This window comes from Macrotis lagotis, chromosome 8 (genome assembly GCF_037893015.1).
Source record: "Macrotis lagotis isolate mMagLag1 chromosome 8, bilby.v1.9.chrom.fasta, whole genome shotgun sequence".
Taxonomy (NCBI): Eukaryota; Metazoa; Chordata; class Mammalia; order Peramelemorphia; family Peramelidae; genus Macrotis; species Macrotis lagotis.
Genome location: NC_133665.1, coordinates 70,794,833 through 70,813,615, shown reverse-complemented (window position 1 = coordinate 70,813,615; position 18,783 = coordinate 70,794,833). Strand labels below are relative to the sequence as shown.

The following is an 18,783-nucleotide window of genomic DNA, read 5'->3' as shown; positions in this document are numbered from 1 at the left end:
TATTTTAACCCAACTTCTTCATTTCACAGATAAGGAAATAGGCCCAGAGAGGGAAAGTGACTTTCCTACTGCAGAGGTGATAAGGGTTGGATTTAAACCCACATATTCTGGAATCCAAGTCCATGACCTATCCATAAGATTATACTGCCTCCAAGAAAATGGAGAAAACCCAGTGTAAGAAACAGGAAAAAAAAAGTTAGGTTGCTGCTTTAGGAAAACTTTTTCTATAGTAACATTCAGTCCCTAGACACACGTTGATATAAGAGGTCTGTGGTTCTGTCAGGTTCAGCAGTTGTTAATGGCATTAACCTACAACCTTTTCCCACAACTGATTTTTTTTTCCCTCAAAAACTGGAACAACGTTAGGGAGGTAACTAACCACACCAGAGGACAGTGGGCTGGAGCAAAATGGAATTGTTTATTTTTAAACACTAATACATTTGCAGGCTATTTAAAAAAGGAAAATCATATTATATTAGTTTAAACTAGCCATGTAAGCATATATATATATATATATATATATATATATATATATATATATGTATATATATATATATATATATTCATTCTAATTTTACAAACACATAATGAAACCTGTATTTTACAAATATCTATTTGGAATAAGCATTACGAAAAAAAGTGTTTAAAAATAACTGCCCCAAATTTCCCTCTTTAAATATACAAAAAACCAGAACCAAAACAAAACAAAAGCCCAGATAATTCATAAGAATTATTCTTTAGAAGCCAAAAAGAACATTCACAAAGGCCAACAACGCAGTCCCCATCTGACACAATCAAGAGCAAGAGTGATATATAAAAAAATGTAACAGCTTTGTCCAAGTACAGCACAGGTGCATAATGTCTCAGCACCAACCAGGTGCTGCCTTTGTTTTAAAAATGTTTTATAAAAACTTCCATTTAAAACAAACATGTTAAAGTCCTTCCCTGACTATGGAAAATATTCAAATCTCTCTCTCTTACTATCAGGTTGTATAAAGACTTCTGGCCCTCAGGGGAGGAGAGAGAGGGAGGGGGAGAGAGAATCCAACAAAAGTTTCCTGCCTGAAAGCCCTAGGTCAGGCTTTGTCCAGAGTTCTTCCAAGCTTGGGATTTCTTTTTAGATGATTCCCTCTCACTCAGGAAAATTGATCCGAAATTATACAAAATTACTGCTTGTGGCTGAGAGGGAGATTGGGAATGATTTTAAAATGATGTGCCAAATCCACAGTGTATATATTAAAACTTTCTTTGTGGCCCAAAACTAGAAGTCTGACCCATTATCCTCAAAAGACACATCCTGACCCTCATCTCACTGAAGCATATTGTTACAACGACGGCTGGTCATCCGTTGTCACATCTTTACTTCCTTGGTGTACACTGCTATGATTCTCTGGATGGCCTAGTTACTCTATAGACCCTTCTGGCACTTCTTCTGAAATGAACTCTTTAAGAAAGTGCGGTACACAGGGTCATCCACGTATTCGTTTTTAAATCTGGAGCTTAACATTCGCTGCCTCTTCTTTTCTCCTTGAATTATGTCGGCTCCATAAAATGTGTCTTCAAACCGCATATCAGAAGCTGTGGACTAAAAACAGGCATTACTCAGGTTGAAGATTTCATTTTCCAAAAGGACATGACATTTTGGCAAACACCACCCATAGGAATGGAAATTGGACTGATTTATGCAGATGAGAGTCAGAGTTCACTGGGGGCACACAGAAAAGACATGCTAATGAAGTCTTCAGTATTGGGATCACAGAATTTTAGCACTAGAAGATGCCTCTGCCATATTTTACAGATGAGGAAATTAAGGTCCACAGAGGTTAAGTGGACTGTGTGGCTTTTCCCCATGATGTTCCAAGGGAGATACCAGAGGGCTACAAACACATTTGAAGTTTGCTTTCTTAGCCTCTTAAATCTGTTTTCCAGGGCTGCTTGCTCAACTGACCTCACACATCATATTTAATGATAGCAAAGTACATAAAGGAGCATGATATAACCCTTTATTCAAGGTGACTGAGATGGATACCTAGTTTAGGGGCCTCAGATAAATGCAACCAGGATTGGCAAAGCCTAAAATAATGGAGCTGCCACTGAGGGACCATTGCTACTAATTAAATAATAAAGTGATGAAAAGGGGAATTAAAAACTATCCCCTGCTGTGTAATAAGATAATTGTCTTTTGAAAGAGCAATTCAATTTCCTTGGGAGATTGCCAAATCTTACCAAGATACAAATGATAGATTCAAACAAAGGGGTTGGTTCCATGGCTTATTTCCCTTCTCTCCTACCCAAATCAGTGGCAAGCATTTTAATTTTGCTTTGGCAGAATGCTGTTGCTGAACTATCTTTCACTTTTATAAAGGCTAGAGTTATCACAGGAGAAAATAAAACATCTCTGAAAGTGTTACCACTGTGAAGGCACAGCAAAAGCCAGCTTCTGAAATGCAATGATAAAACCAATTTACCAGTAGCTACAGTTAATTATGCACTGTTGCTATGGTAATTCTCTGAGACAATAAAAAGTAATGAGCCTGTTTCTGAAGTTAGTAGAAAATAACCCATCACAATCACTGAGGTGGACTGCTGCTTCTTGTGAATAATGTCTCCTCAGATGAGCTTGTGTTGAGAGGAGAAGAAAAATCATCAGAACCTGAAGGCATCTCCATATAGCCTGCTAATCTTTTCTGGAGCATAACGGTCCATGTAGTACTTTAAGAGGATCAATGTTCATTGATTTTGAGCCAGAATATATCTTAGAAGACATATTCTAGTTCAACTCTTTCAATTTAAGATGAACTGAAGTCTAGAGAAGTTAAATAACTTGTCTAAGTCACAGATGAAGGAAATAAAGCCAGAATTTGAACTCTAGCTCTTGCATTCCAAATTAGTCCCCTTCTCACTATGTCTGTAATACTTCTTGGGTCTAATAATAATAATAATAATAATTATTATTACTACTACTGTGACTCAAAACTACAAGTCCAACTCATTATCCTCAAAAGACACATCTCGACCCTCATTTCACTGAAACAAATTATTATAATACCAACTGGTCATTCACTTGTTAAATGCAAAAGAGAAGAAAAAGGAAAGTTTTCAACAGGGGGAACATGTAATCATGTGAGTCAATAAACTGAGCTAAACCCAATTTAGGGATAGTTGTTTGGCCACTAACAATATTTATTCAATGAGTACCCATTCATTGCTTTCTGAAATTGTTTTTTCTGATTGTGTTCAATAGTATAACATAGAAAATATATCTAAACAGGTCAGTGACCCAAGCTATAAAATGTGTGACATTAAAAAGATTCTTTCTGCCATGTTTTTATTATTTTGGGAGGGTGGATCTGAAATTTTTTCTTTGAGAAGAAAAGCAAGAAATACAAAGATGAATGAACACGTGAGTTAATTACTCTGAATAACTTTTACAAGTTGATTTGAGGAGATGTTGACTATGAAGAGTTCTTGAAGAATTTGAGGGCAAATCTATTAAGGAACAAAGCAATTATCCAAGTAGAAAGAAAATGGAAAACACTTCATTTAATTGTATTGGTGTGGGGGGGGGGTGCGGGGAGGGAGAGGGAATTGATACTTTAAGTTAAAATATTCAGCTCTTGTGTCTTATCTAGAAATGTGGATTTTTTTAAAGGTCTGGAAAATAATTTCAGTGGTCATCCTCTCTAATACTCATCAAATAAACTAGGTCTTTAAAAACAGGTTCTACAAAAGGCAAAAACCAAAACAAAGCAAACCATAACAAAATGCTAGAAAGGGAGATAACCATTACTAGCATCTGAAAAGAGGAAGATTCCTTTCAAGGGCTACAGAGGACTCAGAACACTAAAAGGTCATTCAGACCTGTTGGACCTTAGATAGGATATTTGGATAATGCCATAAATTATGGTTTCTCCTTTCTTATTCCTTCTTATCTATAAGTAAGTTTTGATTCACTCATGTAGATACTCTATATTTTTATAAGGATATATTTTTCTCCTCTGGAAAAAATGATTAAATCAGTTCATAAATGAGGAAGTCATTTTGTAACTTATAATCAAACAGTTAAAAAAAAGACTTAAATAAGCTCAGTGTTCAATGAAACTTTTATTTTACTCCAAGGTACGTTGTAAGAGTTTTTTTGGGGGGAGAGAAGAATTTGGTCCAGATTTGTGATTTCATTACTTTCAGGAATTCTTTATGTTAAATTTAGGAAATGAAGGGGAAGAATGAACTTAAGGACCTCTGTCAGATATTTACTGGTACTTACAAATCGAGCCTTCACTCTTTTGGGCAATTCTTCATCTAAAGTATAGATGTCCTCTCTCTTCATTGCAATCTGCGATCCATCTTCAAATTCAACCTAACAAAAAATACAGATTAAAGAAACCAAGTTACAATTCAGAGAAACACTAAAAGAAAGAAAGAAAAAAAATAAAGAAAGTACAGGTACCAATGAACATGCCACAGGAAGTAAAAATTGTTATCTTAGTTGACTTTACCTACTAGCTTCTAACAAAAATTCATTTTCTTAGGGTAAAATTCTTGAAAATTAGATTCTTAGAAGAGGAGATATGAAAATTACATTCCCAAAAGCAAAAACAATGGTGAAAAGTACTTGCAACTCAAATTATTTCTGAGGATACATGATTATAGAAAATTCAGCAATCAGATTTGTTGCAAACAAATTGTCCCATCTGAGTCACTTATTCATTTAATAAGTTATGACAGCATAAAAAGAATTGTTTTTTCTCTCAGAAGGAAAAAATAATGAATATCATGAGGTATAAAAATTCACCTAAACCAAATTCTTATTTCAGTTCCAGCCACATTAAAATTTTATCTTCTGATCTCATGTTAGCCAAGTTCTACCTAAACGGCTGGGGATATTCTAAAAGAATTTATCATCTTCTGTAAACCAAATTATATGCGATTTGCTAAGTGAATGATCATCTCAAATGAAGATGCTTTTACATTATTTCCAATTTACTGAGGATATAAATAATTTCAACATGCCACATTTCAAGGTTAGAGAAGGTCATTACAGAGAAAGGGAGAATTGACAATGAAGGAAATAATAATTATATTGAATCTGACACATTTTCTTAAAAATGTTCATCAAAGATGAAGAGCTTTTTCCTACTTAAACTCTGATTTAGTTCAATGTCATCCCTTCCACAGAAAATGAGAATAAAGACAGTCAAAAGTAGGAATTACTGCTTGGAGTAGAGAGGACAATGAGCAAATAATGATGCTAGACTTTGCTCTGATCAGATCACATGTGGATTATTAAGGTTAATTCTTGTTATCAGATTCCAGAAAATGACACAGAGCAGAAGAAAAGTGATCAATATGGTGAGACTGAAGACTGTTGCTAGGATAAAGCACTGTTTTTCCTGGTTAAGAGAAAACTTAGAAAAGAATGTGATAGCTATTTTCTAGTACTTTGAAGGCTGATATGGGAAAGAAGATTAGATTTAATATTCTTGGACCATGGAGACAAAACCCAACAGTAGTGGTTCAAAGTGTCAAAGTACTATATTTACATTTGATATAAGGAAAAACTTCTAGACAATTAGAGCTATCCCGAAGGAGAATGAACTTCCTCAGGAAAAGGAGACTGAGAGAGGAGACTCTTCATCATTGGAGGCATTTTAGCTCTGAGAGGCTGGATAACCATTTGTTGGGAATGTTGTAGAATATATTCTTGGTCAAGTATGAGTTGATGAGATGGCCGCTGAGGGTCTTTCCAACTCTTTTATTCTATGAATCCTAAAATGATCCATCTTTGAAATAATTATGGCTTTTCAAAAGTTACAGATTTTTTTCCCCACCCTTTTAGACATCATCTGTATAGCTTAAATATTTCCTAATATTTAACTCTATAAAAATTAAGGTGCCTTGTCATTATAAATAAGAAGTGAATTGATTTATTGCAGATATTCCTTATGTGACTTAAAATTGACACAACCTGAATAAAACTCATGAAAAATAAAAAAAATAATTATATTTCATGCTATCTATGTATTATAAAATGTCTTATTTATCTTAAGTTTAACGGAGTTTGTTTTCACATAAAAAATGATTTCCTTCAGCCAAGTAGTTCATTTAATTCTCAAACAAAATCTAGTTTGTCAATTTGATTCAATTAAGTTATTAACTAAGCAATGTCTAACTGCAAAGTATTCTATTCCAAAGACAAATATTTAATTAAATTGTACAAAAATAAAAATTAAAAAGTCTTTGCCCTTAAGGACTTGATTCTACTGGAAATTACAAAGCCTAGATTCAGCTGAATGGCTAGAATTTTCTTGTTTTGAGTCATTAAGAGATTTCAAGGACAGAATTCTGGGAAGATGGTGGAGTAGGTCAGAAAAATACCAATCTCTCCAGAATTCCTCTAACAACAAGTCAAAAATTCACCTCAGGATAAATGTAGAGTGGCAAAAAATGAACAAGTGTTGAGGCAGAACAGTAGTTCTAGACAACTGAAGATTTGAAGAAAGATCTGAGAGTGAGGTATACAGTCCATGAAAACTGTAAACACCTCTATGCTAGTGAGGCCTCCAGAGGTGGCTGGGGTGGGAGGCAGACTCTGCCTCAGCCACAGGAATTCTCACCACCAGAACAGTTGGGTGTCTGAGCAGGGGAAAGAGGGAACCTGTGCTGATAAGGGACACCAGGCCTAGCTGTGCAGGTAAGACATGGTTCTGGGCAAGAAGGACCAGCACACGCCCAATGAGAACAGAGGCAGAGGTGCAGGGATGATGTTAGTTGTTGACAGAGGAGAACTGAGTTGTCCATCTTGGTTCCAGGCCAGAGGGGAGAACTGAAGGTTATATCACCTGGAGGGTTCTCAGGGAGTAAGATCATTTCCGTATAACAGGCAGAAGGAAGAGCTGTGGCTTCAAGGGGGAGGGGAGTTTGGAGCCAAGACACAGCTCCAGAGGCCAGAAGTAACATTCCCCAAATGCCAGAACTAGAGGTAAATGTAAAAAAAAAACTGCTAAAATTAAACAAATTTTTTTTAAAGCCTGAGTAAAAGTCCTAGTTATATCATATATTAGTTAAGTGATCTTGGGCAAGTCATCTAAACTGGTTTATGTATAAAATATTTTCACTTCCTACTTATGGTTTTATTTTGAGGAAAAGAGAAAAGGAGAAAGAATCCAACCATTGACAGTTACTATGAGAATAGAGAAGACTGGGGGTTCAGCTTCAGAGAAAGATACTGAAACAAAAAAAGCGTCTCCTACCCCAAAGAGTAATGTCAAATGGCTATCTGCTCAAAAAAGAATTCATATAAAATCTCAAAAAAAAAAAGACTTTAAAAACCAAATTGGGGAAAAACTAAAAAGAAAATAAACAATAACAAGAAGATTATGAAAAGAGAGTAAACCAACTAGAAAAGGAGATCTGGAATCTTAGGAAGAAACCTAAAAAATGAATTATTAACTATAAATCCCTTTGATCATTCAATGGTGAATATGAGTAGTGGAAAAAAATCAAGATAGTAACAGGATGAAAATTATGTACATAAAATTCAAAGCAACTTGATAGAAGTGATAATTTTTATTGCTAGACAATAAACTCCATGAAGGCAGGGACTATTCCTGTCTAAATGATATGGCTGGTCCAGGGCCATGCCCAAAAATCTAATGACAAATACATTTGATATGTCATCATAAATCCTAACTGAAAATGATAATGATGACTGCTGGTCTTAAATACACCACTGACTCTTTTAAGAGCTTTCATCTTCATAAAATTTACGCATGCATCCTTGAAAATGAAATGGGAGCAGGTAGGCTTTAACAGATACTTTTCTGTAGTAAATTTTCTCACTCACATAAATTATTTGCACTGTAGAGATTAAAAGCCCTCAGGTTACTCATTTGCTCAATAAGCTCCAGGGATTCCCTACTACTTCTAGGATCTATGAAGCAAAAAATATTTATTAAACACTTAATAAGTGCTAGGCAATACATTTTTTTAAAAAGTAAGGAGCTTAGATTTATGTATCATAATATTAATGTAACATCTCTCTTCTCTCATCTTTCTCATGTTTCTGTGGCTTTCTCATTTCATCAGAGAAAAGGGGGGGCAGGGAGAGGAAAAGGAGAAAGAAAGGGCATCCAAACACACAGAACTTTTTGCTATTTTATATACAACCACATTCCATCTCCTCTCTGTGTTCCTTTTCCTTTTGTTATTCACAAACCTGGACTGTGCTCTCAGAATCTTAGATTCACCAAGTTTCCCAAAAAGCTTAGCTCAAGTGCCAGCTCAGATTAAATACACTCCTGCCAAATTACCTTATATTTACTCTGTATTATGCACTTATATGTATTCATGTTCTTACTGATAGCTATGTGACCTCGGGCAAGTCATTTTTATCACACTGCCTTGTAAAAAAGAACTTATTTCCTATCAATTCAAGATTCTCCAAGTATCATTTGTAAATGGCACTATATTATTTAATTAGCATGACTTTAATGAAATCTCTTGTTATTAAAAAAAAAAAAGGTCAGCTCAACCATTCATGTTGGATGTAGCATCTGGTGGATGTACCCCTCCTAAAGTATTCTAGTATTACATATATTTCAGATGGATGTTTCAGGTGGATGATTAGCTGGGCCCCAAATTGGATAGGAGAAGATTAGGTTAGAATGCATTTGGGAAGCTGTGTAGCACTTTAAATGACTCTAGGCTGCCCCTCACAGCAAAAGTCAATATAAAAAAAAAACATTTTTCCATAATAATCTGCACGTAGTTTAAAAAACCTGAACTACTACAGTCTCAGAGGAGTCAAAACAGTATGGCAATTCAAAGAGCAAAAGACGGATACATCCACGTCATTTGAAGATTATTTAGGAATCCAATCCAAAAAATCTTTATTAAGTGCCTACTATGGACCAGACATTGTGCTAAGAGTTGAAGATACAATTAATAAAAGAAAGACAGTCCCTGCCTTCAAAGAACTTACAGTCTAAAGAGCAAAGATGACATATAAAAGGGGATAAGAAAAGGTGGGAAAGGGGATCACAGGGAGTACCCAGCATGGGGGCACCATACTCCTTGGAGCCAAAAATAACCAGGCAGGGAACAAAGGCAAAGTAGGGTGAGTCCAGTTTATGCCTCTTCAAAGGCAGACATTGTAAGGAATCTGGTGCTCTGCCCTTTTTTGATCATGTATTCCTGGTACCTGTCTAACAACACAGTTAGACATATGTTATTTAAAATACATATGTGTTAAATACACATGTATTTAAAAGCTTGGTGACTGATTGTATGTTTGATTGGCGTTTGTGGAAGGAGAAAACACAATGAAGAGATCATAAGTTCATTTAGACAATAAAGCAACTCAGAACTGTATATCATAATGTAGCAAACATATGCTGTTTATCATCATGGGGATGAACCTAATCAGAAAGCTGACTAGATAGTTTCATGTCAAAGATGGTGCTAGAACCGTATCTTGAAAGAAACCAGGAATTTTAACACATATGGCTGAGAAGGCAGAGTAGTTTGGCAGCAGTGAAAGCACAGAAATGAGATGAAGAATAGTTCATAGTGTGTTCTTTGGAATAAGAACCTTCACTTTTGCATTTACTGCTAGTTAAAGTTGAATACTCATTTTTTTTCCTGCTTTTTAATAAATAGTAATCCTCTTAAAAGTTAGGATTAGCACTTAGAATTTTCACAGCATTCTGGCTTCTTTGAAAAGTTTACTGTAAGGGGCAGCTAGGTAGTGCAGTGGATAGAGCACCAGCCCTGGAGTCAGGAGGACCTGAGTTCAAATCTGGTCTCAGACACTTAATAATTACCTAGCTGTATGGCCTTGGGCAAGCCACTTAACCCCATTTGCCTTGAAAAATCCTAAAAAAAAAAAAAAAAAAAAAGTTTCCTGTATCCCAGTTTTCTTTAAATCAGGCAATAGAGTGATAACTCAATATACTGAAAAAAGCACTGGGCTTGGATTTTCACAAAACCTGAATAAAAGTCTTCATTTCTTCATGTATAAGTCATGTGATCTTGGGCAAGTCACTTAAACTCTATGAGTCTCAATTTTTTAATCTATATAAAATATTTTCACTTACTACCTCTTGGGGCTATTATGAGGAAAATTAATAGTAAATTTAACTATATGTTAAAATACCAGTATCTACTGTTGTGTATTCTTATCAGTTCTCTAAATACCATTTCCTTTACTTTAATTTCAAGGTAAACGCTGAATTAAGTCAAAACTCAGGAAACTTCTTGCTGCATTCAAATGTGTACATTTTAACACATCAAAGGCTCCCATGCCAAATCTGAAACACCTTATTTTGTGCTGTAATATGATATAGATGGTAAAAAGCAAAACACAAAATTGAAATCAGCCTGTTCATCATTTTTTTATTACACAGTAGCATGCCATGACATTCATATACCCCAGCTTGTTTAGACAGTGACCAATTAATGGGCATCCCCTCAATTTCCAATATTTTGCCACCACAAAAAAGGACTGTAATAAATATTTTTTCACAGTTAGGTCCTTTCCCCCCTTTTATGATCTTTTGAGAATAGAGACCTAGTAATGGTATTGCTGGATCAAGGATATGTACAGTTTTTAATGCTCTATGGATGCAGTTCCAAATTACTCTCTGGGATTGTTGGATCGGTTCACAACCCCACCAATTGTGCATTAATGTCCCGATTTTCCCATATCCATGACAACATTGATCTTTTTTTTCTTTTTTGTCATAATAGTCAATCTGATAGGTGTGAGGTGTCTTTCTCTAATCAAAAGTGATTTGGAATACTTTTTTCCTATACTTAAGAGACACTTTTACTTCTTCATCTCAAAGCTGCTCTTTGACCATTTATCAATTGGAGGATGGCTTGTATTTTTATAAACTCAAGTCACAAAATAGAAAGATGGATCTCGTAGAACAAATTTTGAGTATTTCCCAGTAGCTCCCCCCAGTCCCCATGATATACTCATATGTGGAATTCCATACAGTTAACCTTGCTCTTCAAATGTAAGCCTAAGATTTTCATTTGTCTCTGAAGTCTTGGCACCGTTACCATTAAAAGAAGAATAATGTTCCTACAACTTGATATTATCTTTGTCATTCCAGAAAAGAGGCCTAAAGTCCTTCCTCCTCCTCCTCCTCTCTACTCCTTTCCTTACTGCCACTTACTTATTGTTCATTTCTCCTATATGCCATCTGATTATATGAGTATTCTCAGTGGAGCAAGGTATTTCTTTCAGTTTATTTTTCATTAAACCAAGAAAAAATTTCTTTCCATCTCTTTCAAATCTCTCAAAACATCATTAATACTGCATCTGGCACTGTAACTCACTTTTTCACTTAGGCTTTTACCCCTTATCAATCTTCACAAAATATCTTTGCTGATATAAGCAAATTGGCTTTCATTCTCAAACTGGTTTTTAACTTAACAGACCTAGAACTTCAAGCTTTTTTTTTTCATTCTTTGCTTAAATCTCCCTATTTTCATGCTACTCCTTAAGCCTAAGAATAACTTTGAGGAACCTAGGCCACAGGTTACATTTATTCGATTTGATGTTTGTAATATAGGCAGCTGCTCATAATCCATACACAAGAGCACAGATTTAAAGATCAAGAGACTTTGGGGATCTAATTCAGTGTTAGATGAGGAAACTGAAATCAGAGATGATTAATGATTTACCCCAGGTAATAGAGGTAGTAAGTAGCAGATCCAGGATTCAAATCTAAGTCCCCCAATCTACCTTCCACTAAGCGTTTTTTGCTTGGAGTTAAAGCAACATAAATCACCTTGAATTCTTTCTTCAATATAGACAACTGCACAGTAAGTGGTCCAGCAATTTAAAATGCTGGACCCAGAGTCAAAAAAGAAGTGGGCTGTGGCCCCAGCTCTTACTAGAAATGGCATGACTTTGGGTAAGTCATGTGAGCTCTCTGACTACTCATCTTCATCTACAAAAGAGGGATAATAATACCTATGTCACAAAACAGTGAGAAAAGTACTGTTTTAATTTCAATTGATTACTTTCTATATCCTTAGATCCTTTCAATTAAAATAACACTTCATCGGTGTTTCTCAATATTAGGGGGGAAACCCTATTATGTGTTTATTTTTCAATTGTGTTTTCATCAATGTCTTGGACACCTTGTATTGAACTATGTCTTTTCCCTTTATTTTAGGACAAGGGAGTCCCATCTTGTGCAGAAAATTCACCCACCTGATACATATGAGCCACATTGGTGCCCAGGTATTTGGCTCCATAGAGTTTCCCATCAGGCCACTTCACTTGAACAACTTCTCCCTCAGCAGGTGGGCCCAGCTTCAGGCAGTCTCTGCTCTGTTGACAAAGAGGATTTTTAAAGTAAGTGACTAAGTTATTGCCTTTGAAACTTAGCACATTATCAACTTCTTGACAATTAGAGAGGAGTGTTATCTCTGCTTCATGCATTATGATCCTGTATTATTGGTCTTTAGGGGAGGAGACAGAAGCCACAGGCACACTTACAGTTGCAGTCAGTGCTATAAAGTTTCAAACAACCCACAGAAATGTAATCAAGGGAAAACTCTTATTTATGTTTCATATTTGACAAGGAATTAATCAGATGATAACTAAAATATGCAAAAGAATGAAGATTCACAGAAAGATCTGACAGTTCTGTGTACCCTTTATCCTGGAATATGCCTTTGATAGGTGCCAACCTAGACTTTCAAGACAACTATAATGCTTTAGGAATACTTTGCAAATGGGTTTAAATAATGATGAAATTCAAATTATACAAGGTAACATGGTGAAGCTGAGTATAGTGAAATTATACAGTTGACTAATTTGGTAGGTTTTTGGCACATTTAGCTGTTCATGTTTTGCTAATAATGATATTTTCCTGATGAGGACAATTTTAATGATTGAAAGGCATACTTGACCAGTCAAGCCAAAAATGGAGGGATTATGAGTTAGCTTTGTGATTTCACTGTGAGACATACATAGGAAATATTTGGTTATTTACAACTAGTATTCTGCCATGTATTACTTTTTATTATAAGTAGAAATTCTGCATGATAGAAGAGACCCTATTTATCAGCAAAAAAGTCGACAGTGTTATTGTTTGGTTCATAACACGCATGGAAGGTTTGGCGGTCCATTAATCTGACTCTAGATCAAATACAAGAATGGATTCAGATTACTGTTGAACGAGGTGATTAAAAAAATTCGATATTCAGTACAATTTATAAGACTGAGGGACTGGGATTATGGCACCAAAACCTCCAAACAAATTTGATATTTTACTTCATAGTACTTGACTTTACTTCGCAGTACATAGCACTCTGGAAGAATAAGTGAATGGAAATTTACTCTATGAATGCTCAGGGATCTTTCCCCTTCTTTTCTATCTCATTTCCAAAAGTTTACAAAGTATCAATTAAGCCACAAATATTTATTTAATGCTTCCTATGTCCCAAGCACTCTATTGAAATTATTAGAATTGTAATTCCTGAAGAACACAGGCTACAAATTTCTCATTTTGATCACTATCACTATCTCAATTTTAGAATGACTGAATGAATACCTAGCTATTTAATGGAAAAGTTAAAATTAAATAGGATGAACGATGGATTTGAAAGTATCATTCACTAGCTGCTTAATTACCATAGTAGATGATCAGTTTCATGATTGAACTTATAAAATTTAAAACAATCTCAACCTGTAATTTTAGGTAGTATGTCACCAGGTGGTAGTAGTGTGCTATAGCAAAAAGTCTAAGAAATAAAGGGATAAGTCCTGGATCTTTTTAACTAAGTTATTAACTTTTTTCCTTTTCTTCTTTTTTATTTATTTAATATTTTATTTTTTTAAATTTATTTTATTTTATTTTTTATTATTTATTTTATTTTATTATTTTATTTATTTATTTAATATTTTATTTTTTCCCCAATTACATGTAAAAACATTAACATTTGTTTTTAAAATTCTGAATTCCAAATTCTCTGCCTCTTTCCTCATGCCCCTTCATTGAGGAGGCAAGAAATTTGATATAGGTTACACATAAGCAGTCATGCAAAACCCTATTTCTATTAGTCATATTGTAAAGTAAACACAGACCAAAACAAACCCAAAAATACTCAAGAAAAATAAAGTTTAAAAAAAAAGTATGTTTTGATCTATATTCAGAACTCACACCAACAGTTCTTTCTCTGAGGATGAATAGTGTTTTACAACATATTAACCTTTTGAAGAGGAGAAGTAGTATGAAATAGAAGGTTGAGAGCTGGCCCCAGAGTCAGCAACATCTGGATTCAAGACTTGCCTCTGATATATTCTGACTGCTTGTTCCTAGATAAATCACATAGCCTTGAAGTGTCAACAAATAACTATCCAAATTGCAGAGAAGGTGATGCTCTATACTGAGAGGGGAAGTCATTCACTAGGATCTCTTTACATGGAAGAAATCACAGTTTTAGTCCAAAAGTAGTAACAATAAGAAATGAAAAGCAAAAATAAAATAACTATCTCCCAACTCATTTTTAAAAGGAGAACTTTATTAATTTCACTATGAGACATACATAGGAAATATTTGATTATTTACAACTAGTATTCTGCCATGTATTACTTTTTATTATAAGTAGAAATGCCACATGATAGAAGAGACCCTATTTATCAGCAAAAAAGGTGACAGTGTTATTGTTTGGTTCATAGCATGCATGGAAGGTTGGCAGTCCATTAATCTGACTATAGTCAGGAGAATCTGAGATCAAATCCAGCCTCAGACACTTAATAATTACCTAGCTATGTGACCTTAGGCAAGTCAATTAACCTCATTGCCTTGCAAAAAAAAAAAAAAGAATGCAATATTTCATAGTTCCAAGCACACCTAAAGCTTCTTATTCTTCAGTGCCTGCCTAATTTTTATCTAGGCACCATACAGGTCTAAGGTTGTCAAATCAAGATTTTCAAAAAATATAAGAGTAGCTGGCAATAATGATGTATTTTAAGGTTTACAAAGAGTTTTACATATATTATTTCATTCTTATTACCTTATAACAGAGATGGTTAACATAGGTAACATTATTTTCATTTTACAGATGAGGAACTTGAGGTTAGGTTCCCCATAGATACACAGTTTTTATGTTTTTAATGGTAAGATTGGGGGGGGGCTATCTAGATGGCAGCATGAAGGCAGCAATTCCAGGAAACTCATTCCCCCAAAACTCCAAAAGCCATCAAATCATGACTCTAACCAAAATTTAGAGGGACAAAACCCACAGAAAGAAATTTCCCAGTGCAAGACAATTTAGAAGTTCAGCAGGAAAGGTCTGTTTCACCAGGACCAGGGGTTGGAAAGAGCTGCAGCATAGCTTCAATGCAGCACAGCTGGGCTGGAGCAAACTAGCCTTCCAGAAACAGCCGGTGGGGTGCCCCTTGCTCCATGGCAGAGGGGGGCAGTTTCCAGACCTTTGGGCCCAGGAATTACCAGAGATAACTTGAAGGGATGATGAGAGGACTCTGCAACACCAGAGTGAGCACAGAGCTCCAGCCTCAGAATAGCACTGCAGTGAGGATCTACAGCGGGAATCAGTGAAGCCACCTAGCACTTTCAGAGCTCCTGGCCCACAGACAATAAGGGTGATGAGTAAGACTGCAGAAGTCTCTCTGCTCTCCCTGAGGCAGTACTCTGCTGTATGCCCACACTCAGATCCAGGTTGCAGTTTGGGCTCCCATACTACCACAGAGGAGCAGGGACCCTCCTCATAGCTCCAGGGCAGAGGATAGGGCCTGTGATCATCCACATCCCAGAGTATAGGCAAGAGAGCTGTCAGAGCCTCTCATAAGACATTGGAGGAATTAAGGTCCTTGTGGGGTGTCCCCCAAACTCCCCAAAGCCTTATGGTAAATCAGTCATACTGAGGAAATCAGCAAACAACAGAAAAAAAGAAGAATCTGACCATAAAAAAATTACTTTGGTCCCATGGAGGATCAAAATACGTCAAAGCTTTTGTATCCAAAACCGCCAAGAGAAATAAAAAAATGGACTCAGGCAAAAAAGACTTTGAAAAGCAATTAAAGGAAGTAAAGGAAAAATTGGGAGGAGAAATGAGAACAATACAGATAAATCATGAAAATCAAATCAGCAGCTTGGTGAAACAGATACAAAAAAATACTTAAGGAAATAAGATGTTATAAACCATTTTAGGCCAAGTGGGGAAAAAGCAATCCAAAAGGCAAATGAGAAGAAAAAGCAGAACTGGCCAGCTAGAAAAGGAGAAAAAAGCTCTCTGAAGAAAACAACTCCTTCAAATGCAGAATGGAACTAAAGGAAGCTGATAGCTTTGAGAGAAATGAGGAAGAAATAAAACTATAACAACCCCCCCACCCCCACCCCAATTAGAAGAAAATGTGAAATATCTCATTGGAAAAACAACTGACCTTGAAAACAGATCCAGAAGAGATAATTTAAAAATTATTGGGATACCTGAAAGTCATGACCAGAAAAAGTCATTCAAGAAACAGCAAAATTTCCCTGAGATCCTAGAAGCAGAGGGTAAAATAAAAATTGAGGGAATTCACAGATCACCTCCTAAAAGAGATCATAAAAGAAAAACTCCCAAGTCAAAGAGAAGCCAAAAGCTGCCAGAAACAAACAATTCCAACTACCATGGCTCTAAAGTCAGGATTACATGGAATTTGGCAGCATCTATATCAAAGGCTCATAGGGCTTGGAATATGATATTCCAGAAGACAAAAGAGCTTGGATCACAACCAAGAATCAACTACCCAGCAAAACTGAATGTCTTCTTTTAGGGGAAAAGATGGACTTTTGATGAAATGGGACTTTCAAACTTTCCTATTGAAACAACCAGAGCCAAACAAAAAGTTTGATCTCCAAGTACAGGACTCAGGTGAAGCACAGAGGGGAATGAACAAGAAGAACTGATTATCAGGAACTTAATGATGTTGAACTTTGTATTCCTGCATGGGAAGAAGATACTGATAACTCATACAAACCTCATTTATGAAAGCAGTTAGAAGGAGCATATATAGACAAGGCACAGGAGGGAGTTGAATACAATGATATAGTAAAAAGATGAGTGATAAAGGAAAACTGGGAGGAAGGGAAAGGAGAGGAAGAATGGGCTAAGATATTTCATATAAGAGTCAAGAAGAAGCTTTTGCAATGGAGTAAAAGTGGGGAAGGTGAGGTAGAATGAGTGAGCCTTTATACTCATCAGAAATAGCTCAGAGAGGAAATATCATACACACTTAATGGGGTATAGAAATCTATCTTACCCTAGGTAAAAATGAGAGGAAAGGGATGGGATAAGGGGGAATAGGAGGAGGCGAGGGGAGGAGTAGGTGACAGAAGGAGAGGGAAGACTGTGGGAAGGGGTAATCAGATAACAACACACTTTTGAGCAGGCACAGGGTGAAAGGAGAGAGAGAATAGAATAAATGAGAGTGGGGAGGAATAGAGTGGAGGTGCAGCTAGTAATAGCAACTGTGGGAAAAATATTGAAGCAACTTCTCTGGCAGACTTATGATAAAGAAGGCAACTCACCCCAGAGACAGAGCCAATGGAATCTGAACATAGACTGAAGTACACTTTTCTTTCTCTCTCACTATTCTTGAGATTTCTCTATCTTTTGGGAGGGTAAGGGGGAGTTATGTTTACTCTCACAAGATTATTGTAATAATATAAGATAAATAAACCAAACTGTCACTCAAAAAAAAATAAATACAAAAAATAATAAAGGTAAGATTTGAATCTGGTCTCTCCTGGCTAAAAACTTTAGAGTTGTTTTTTTTTCCTACAATACCATAATGTTCAAATTAACCATATGAAAAACTATCTTGTCTTTTGGAGTTCCTGCTTTCTCTACTTAAGGAGAAAGAAGAGAATAAAGGAAGTTTTGCTGCTAAGGAAATTCTGCCCAAGCAAAAGTTGGTATTTTCACATATCTTCCTTCTACCCAACAAAGATTTATCTGCAGTTAGACTGGACTTGATTCATGCATAATACTTCTTTCATAACTGGCTCCTACTAGCAAAATCTTCAGTGTACATATGGTCTCAGATAGTTTGCTAAAAATTGCTTCCTGAAAGAAGCTGTATCCCTTTACCCAAAATTGAAAAATTCTAAGAAAAAAAAATTTGAACAAAACTTTTCAACAGAGATGGCAGCTAAGAACCATCAATATAGTTATGGCTAAAAAAAAAAAATAAAAAATAAAAAAAAGAAAGGTCCAAGGATGAAAAGCAAAATCGGGAAGACCATGAACCAACTGTTCTGAACTGGTCAGAGATTTCAAAGAGTACTTACTACAATTCTAGACTTCTAAAGTAAAAAACGTTGGTGTCCTTGGCAAGGACTGAACAAGGACTGAAATGGTAAATAGCCAAAAAGCATAAAGTAAGACTTAAGTGAGAAGAATTATAAGAACTTATATCATCAATGATAAAGAGTGCAGTGCTACTTGCAAAGAAAGAATAGCAACTCTGCCTGACTTAAACCAAAGCACTACACCAGGAAAAGAGTTACTGAGATCACATCTCTGGAAGGATGAATATTTATTTCAATAAAATATTTTATTTTAATATATTTTCATTATTAAAATCATATACCGGTGCTTGTCCAGTGTTGCTGGAGCGCTGTGGATATGGGAGGGATCCACATCCATAAAGTCAAGGACTCCTACAGCATTCAGACCATCACCAGAAACTCCTATTAAATCAGGTCAAGGAGTGATAATAATTCTGGAAAAGGCAGTGAGCAGGACAAC

The 18,783-nt window shown here is 35.7% G+C and overlaps 1 protein-coding gene across 8 annotated transcripts in view; it reads right to left on the bottom strand.

The window, feature by feature from the left end:
- Positions 1–574: 574 nt before the first annotated feature.
- Positions 575–18,783, bottom strand: part of KDM4C (lysine demethylase 4C) — a 502,779-nt gene continuing 484,570 nt past the window's right edge. For 6 of the 8 annotated variants that reach the window (XM_074197494.1, XM_074197496.1, XM_074197492.1 and 3 more), the window contains 3 exons: positions 12,230–12,349; positions 4,268–4,360; positions 575–1,585 (listed from right to left, as the gene is read on the bottom strand). In XM_074197494.1, the coding sequence (XP_074053595.1) occupies positions 1,409–1,585; positions 4,268–4,360; positions 12,230–12,349 (390 nt within the window). In that variant the 3' untranslated portion in view covers positions 575–1,408. The remainder of the gene's footprint in view (positions 1,586–4,267; positions 4,361–12,229; positions 12,350–18,783) is intronic. The other 2 variants (XM_074197493.1, XM_074197498.1) reach the window with 1 other exon arrangement.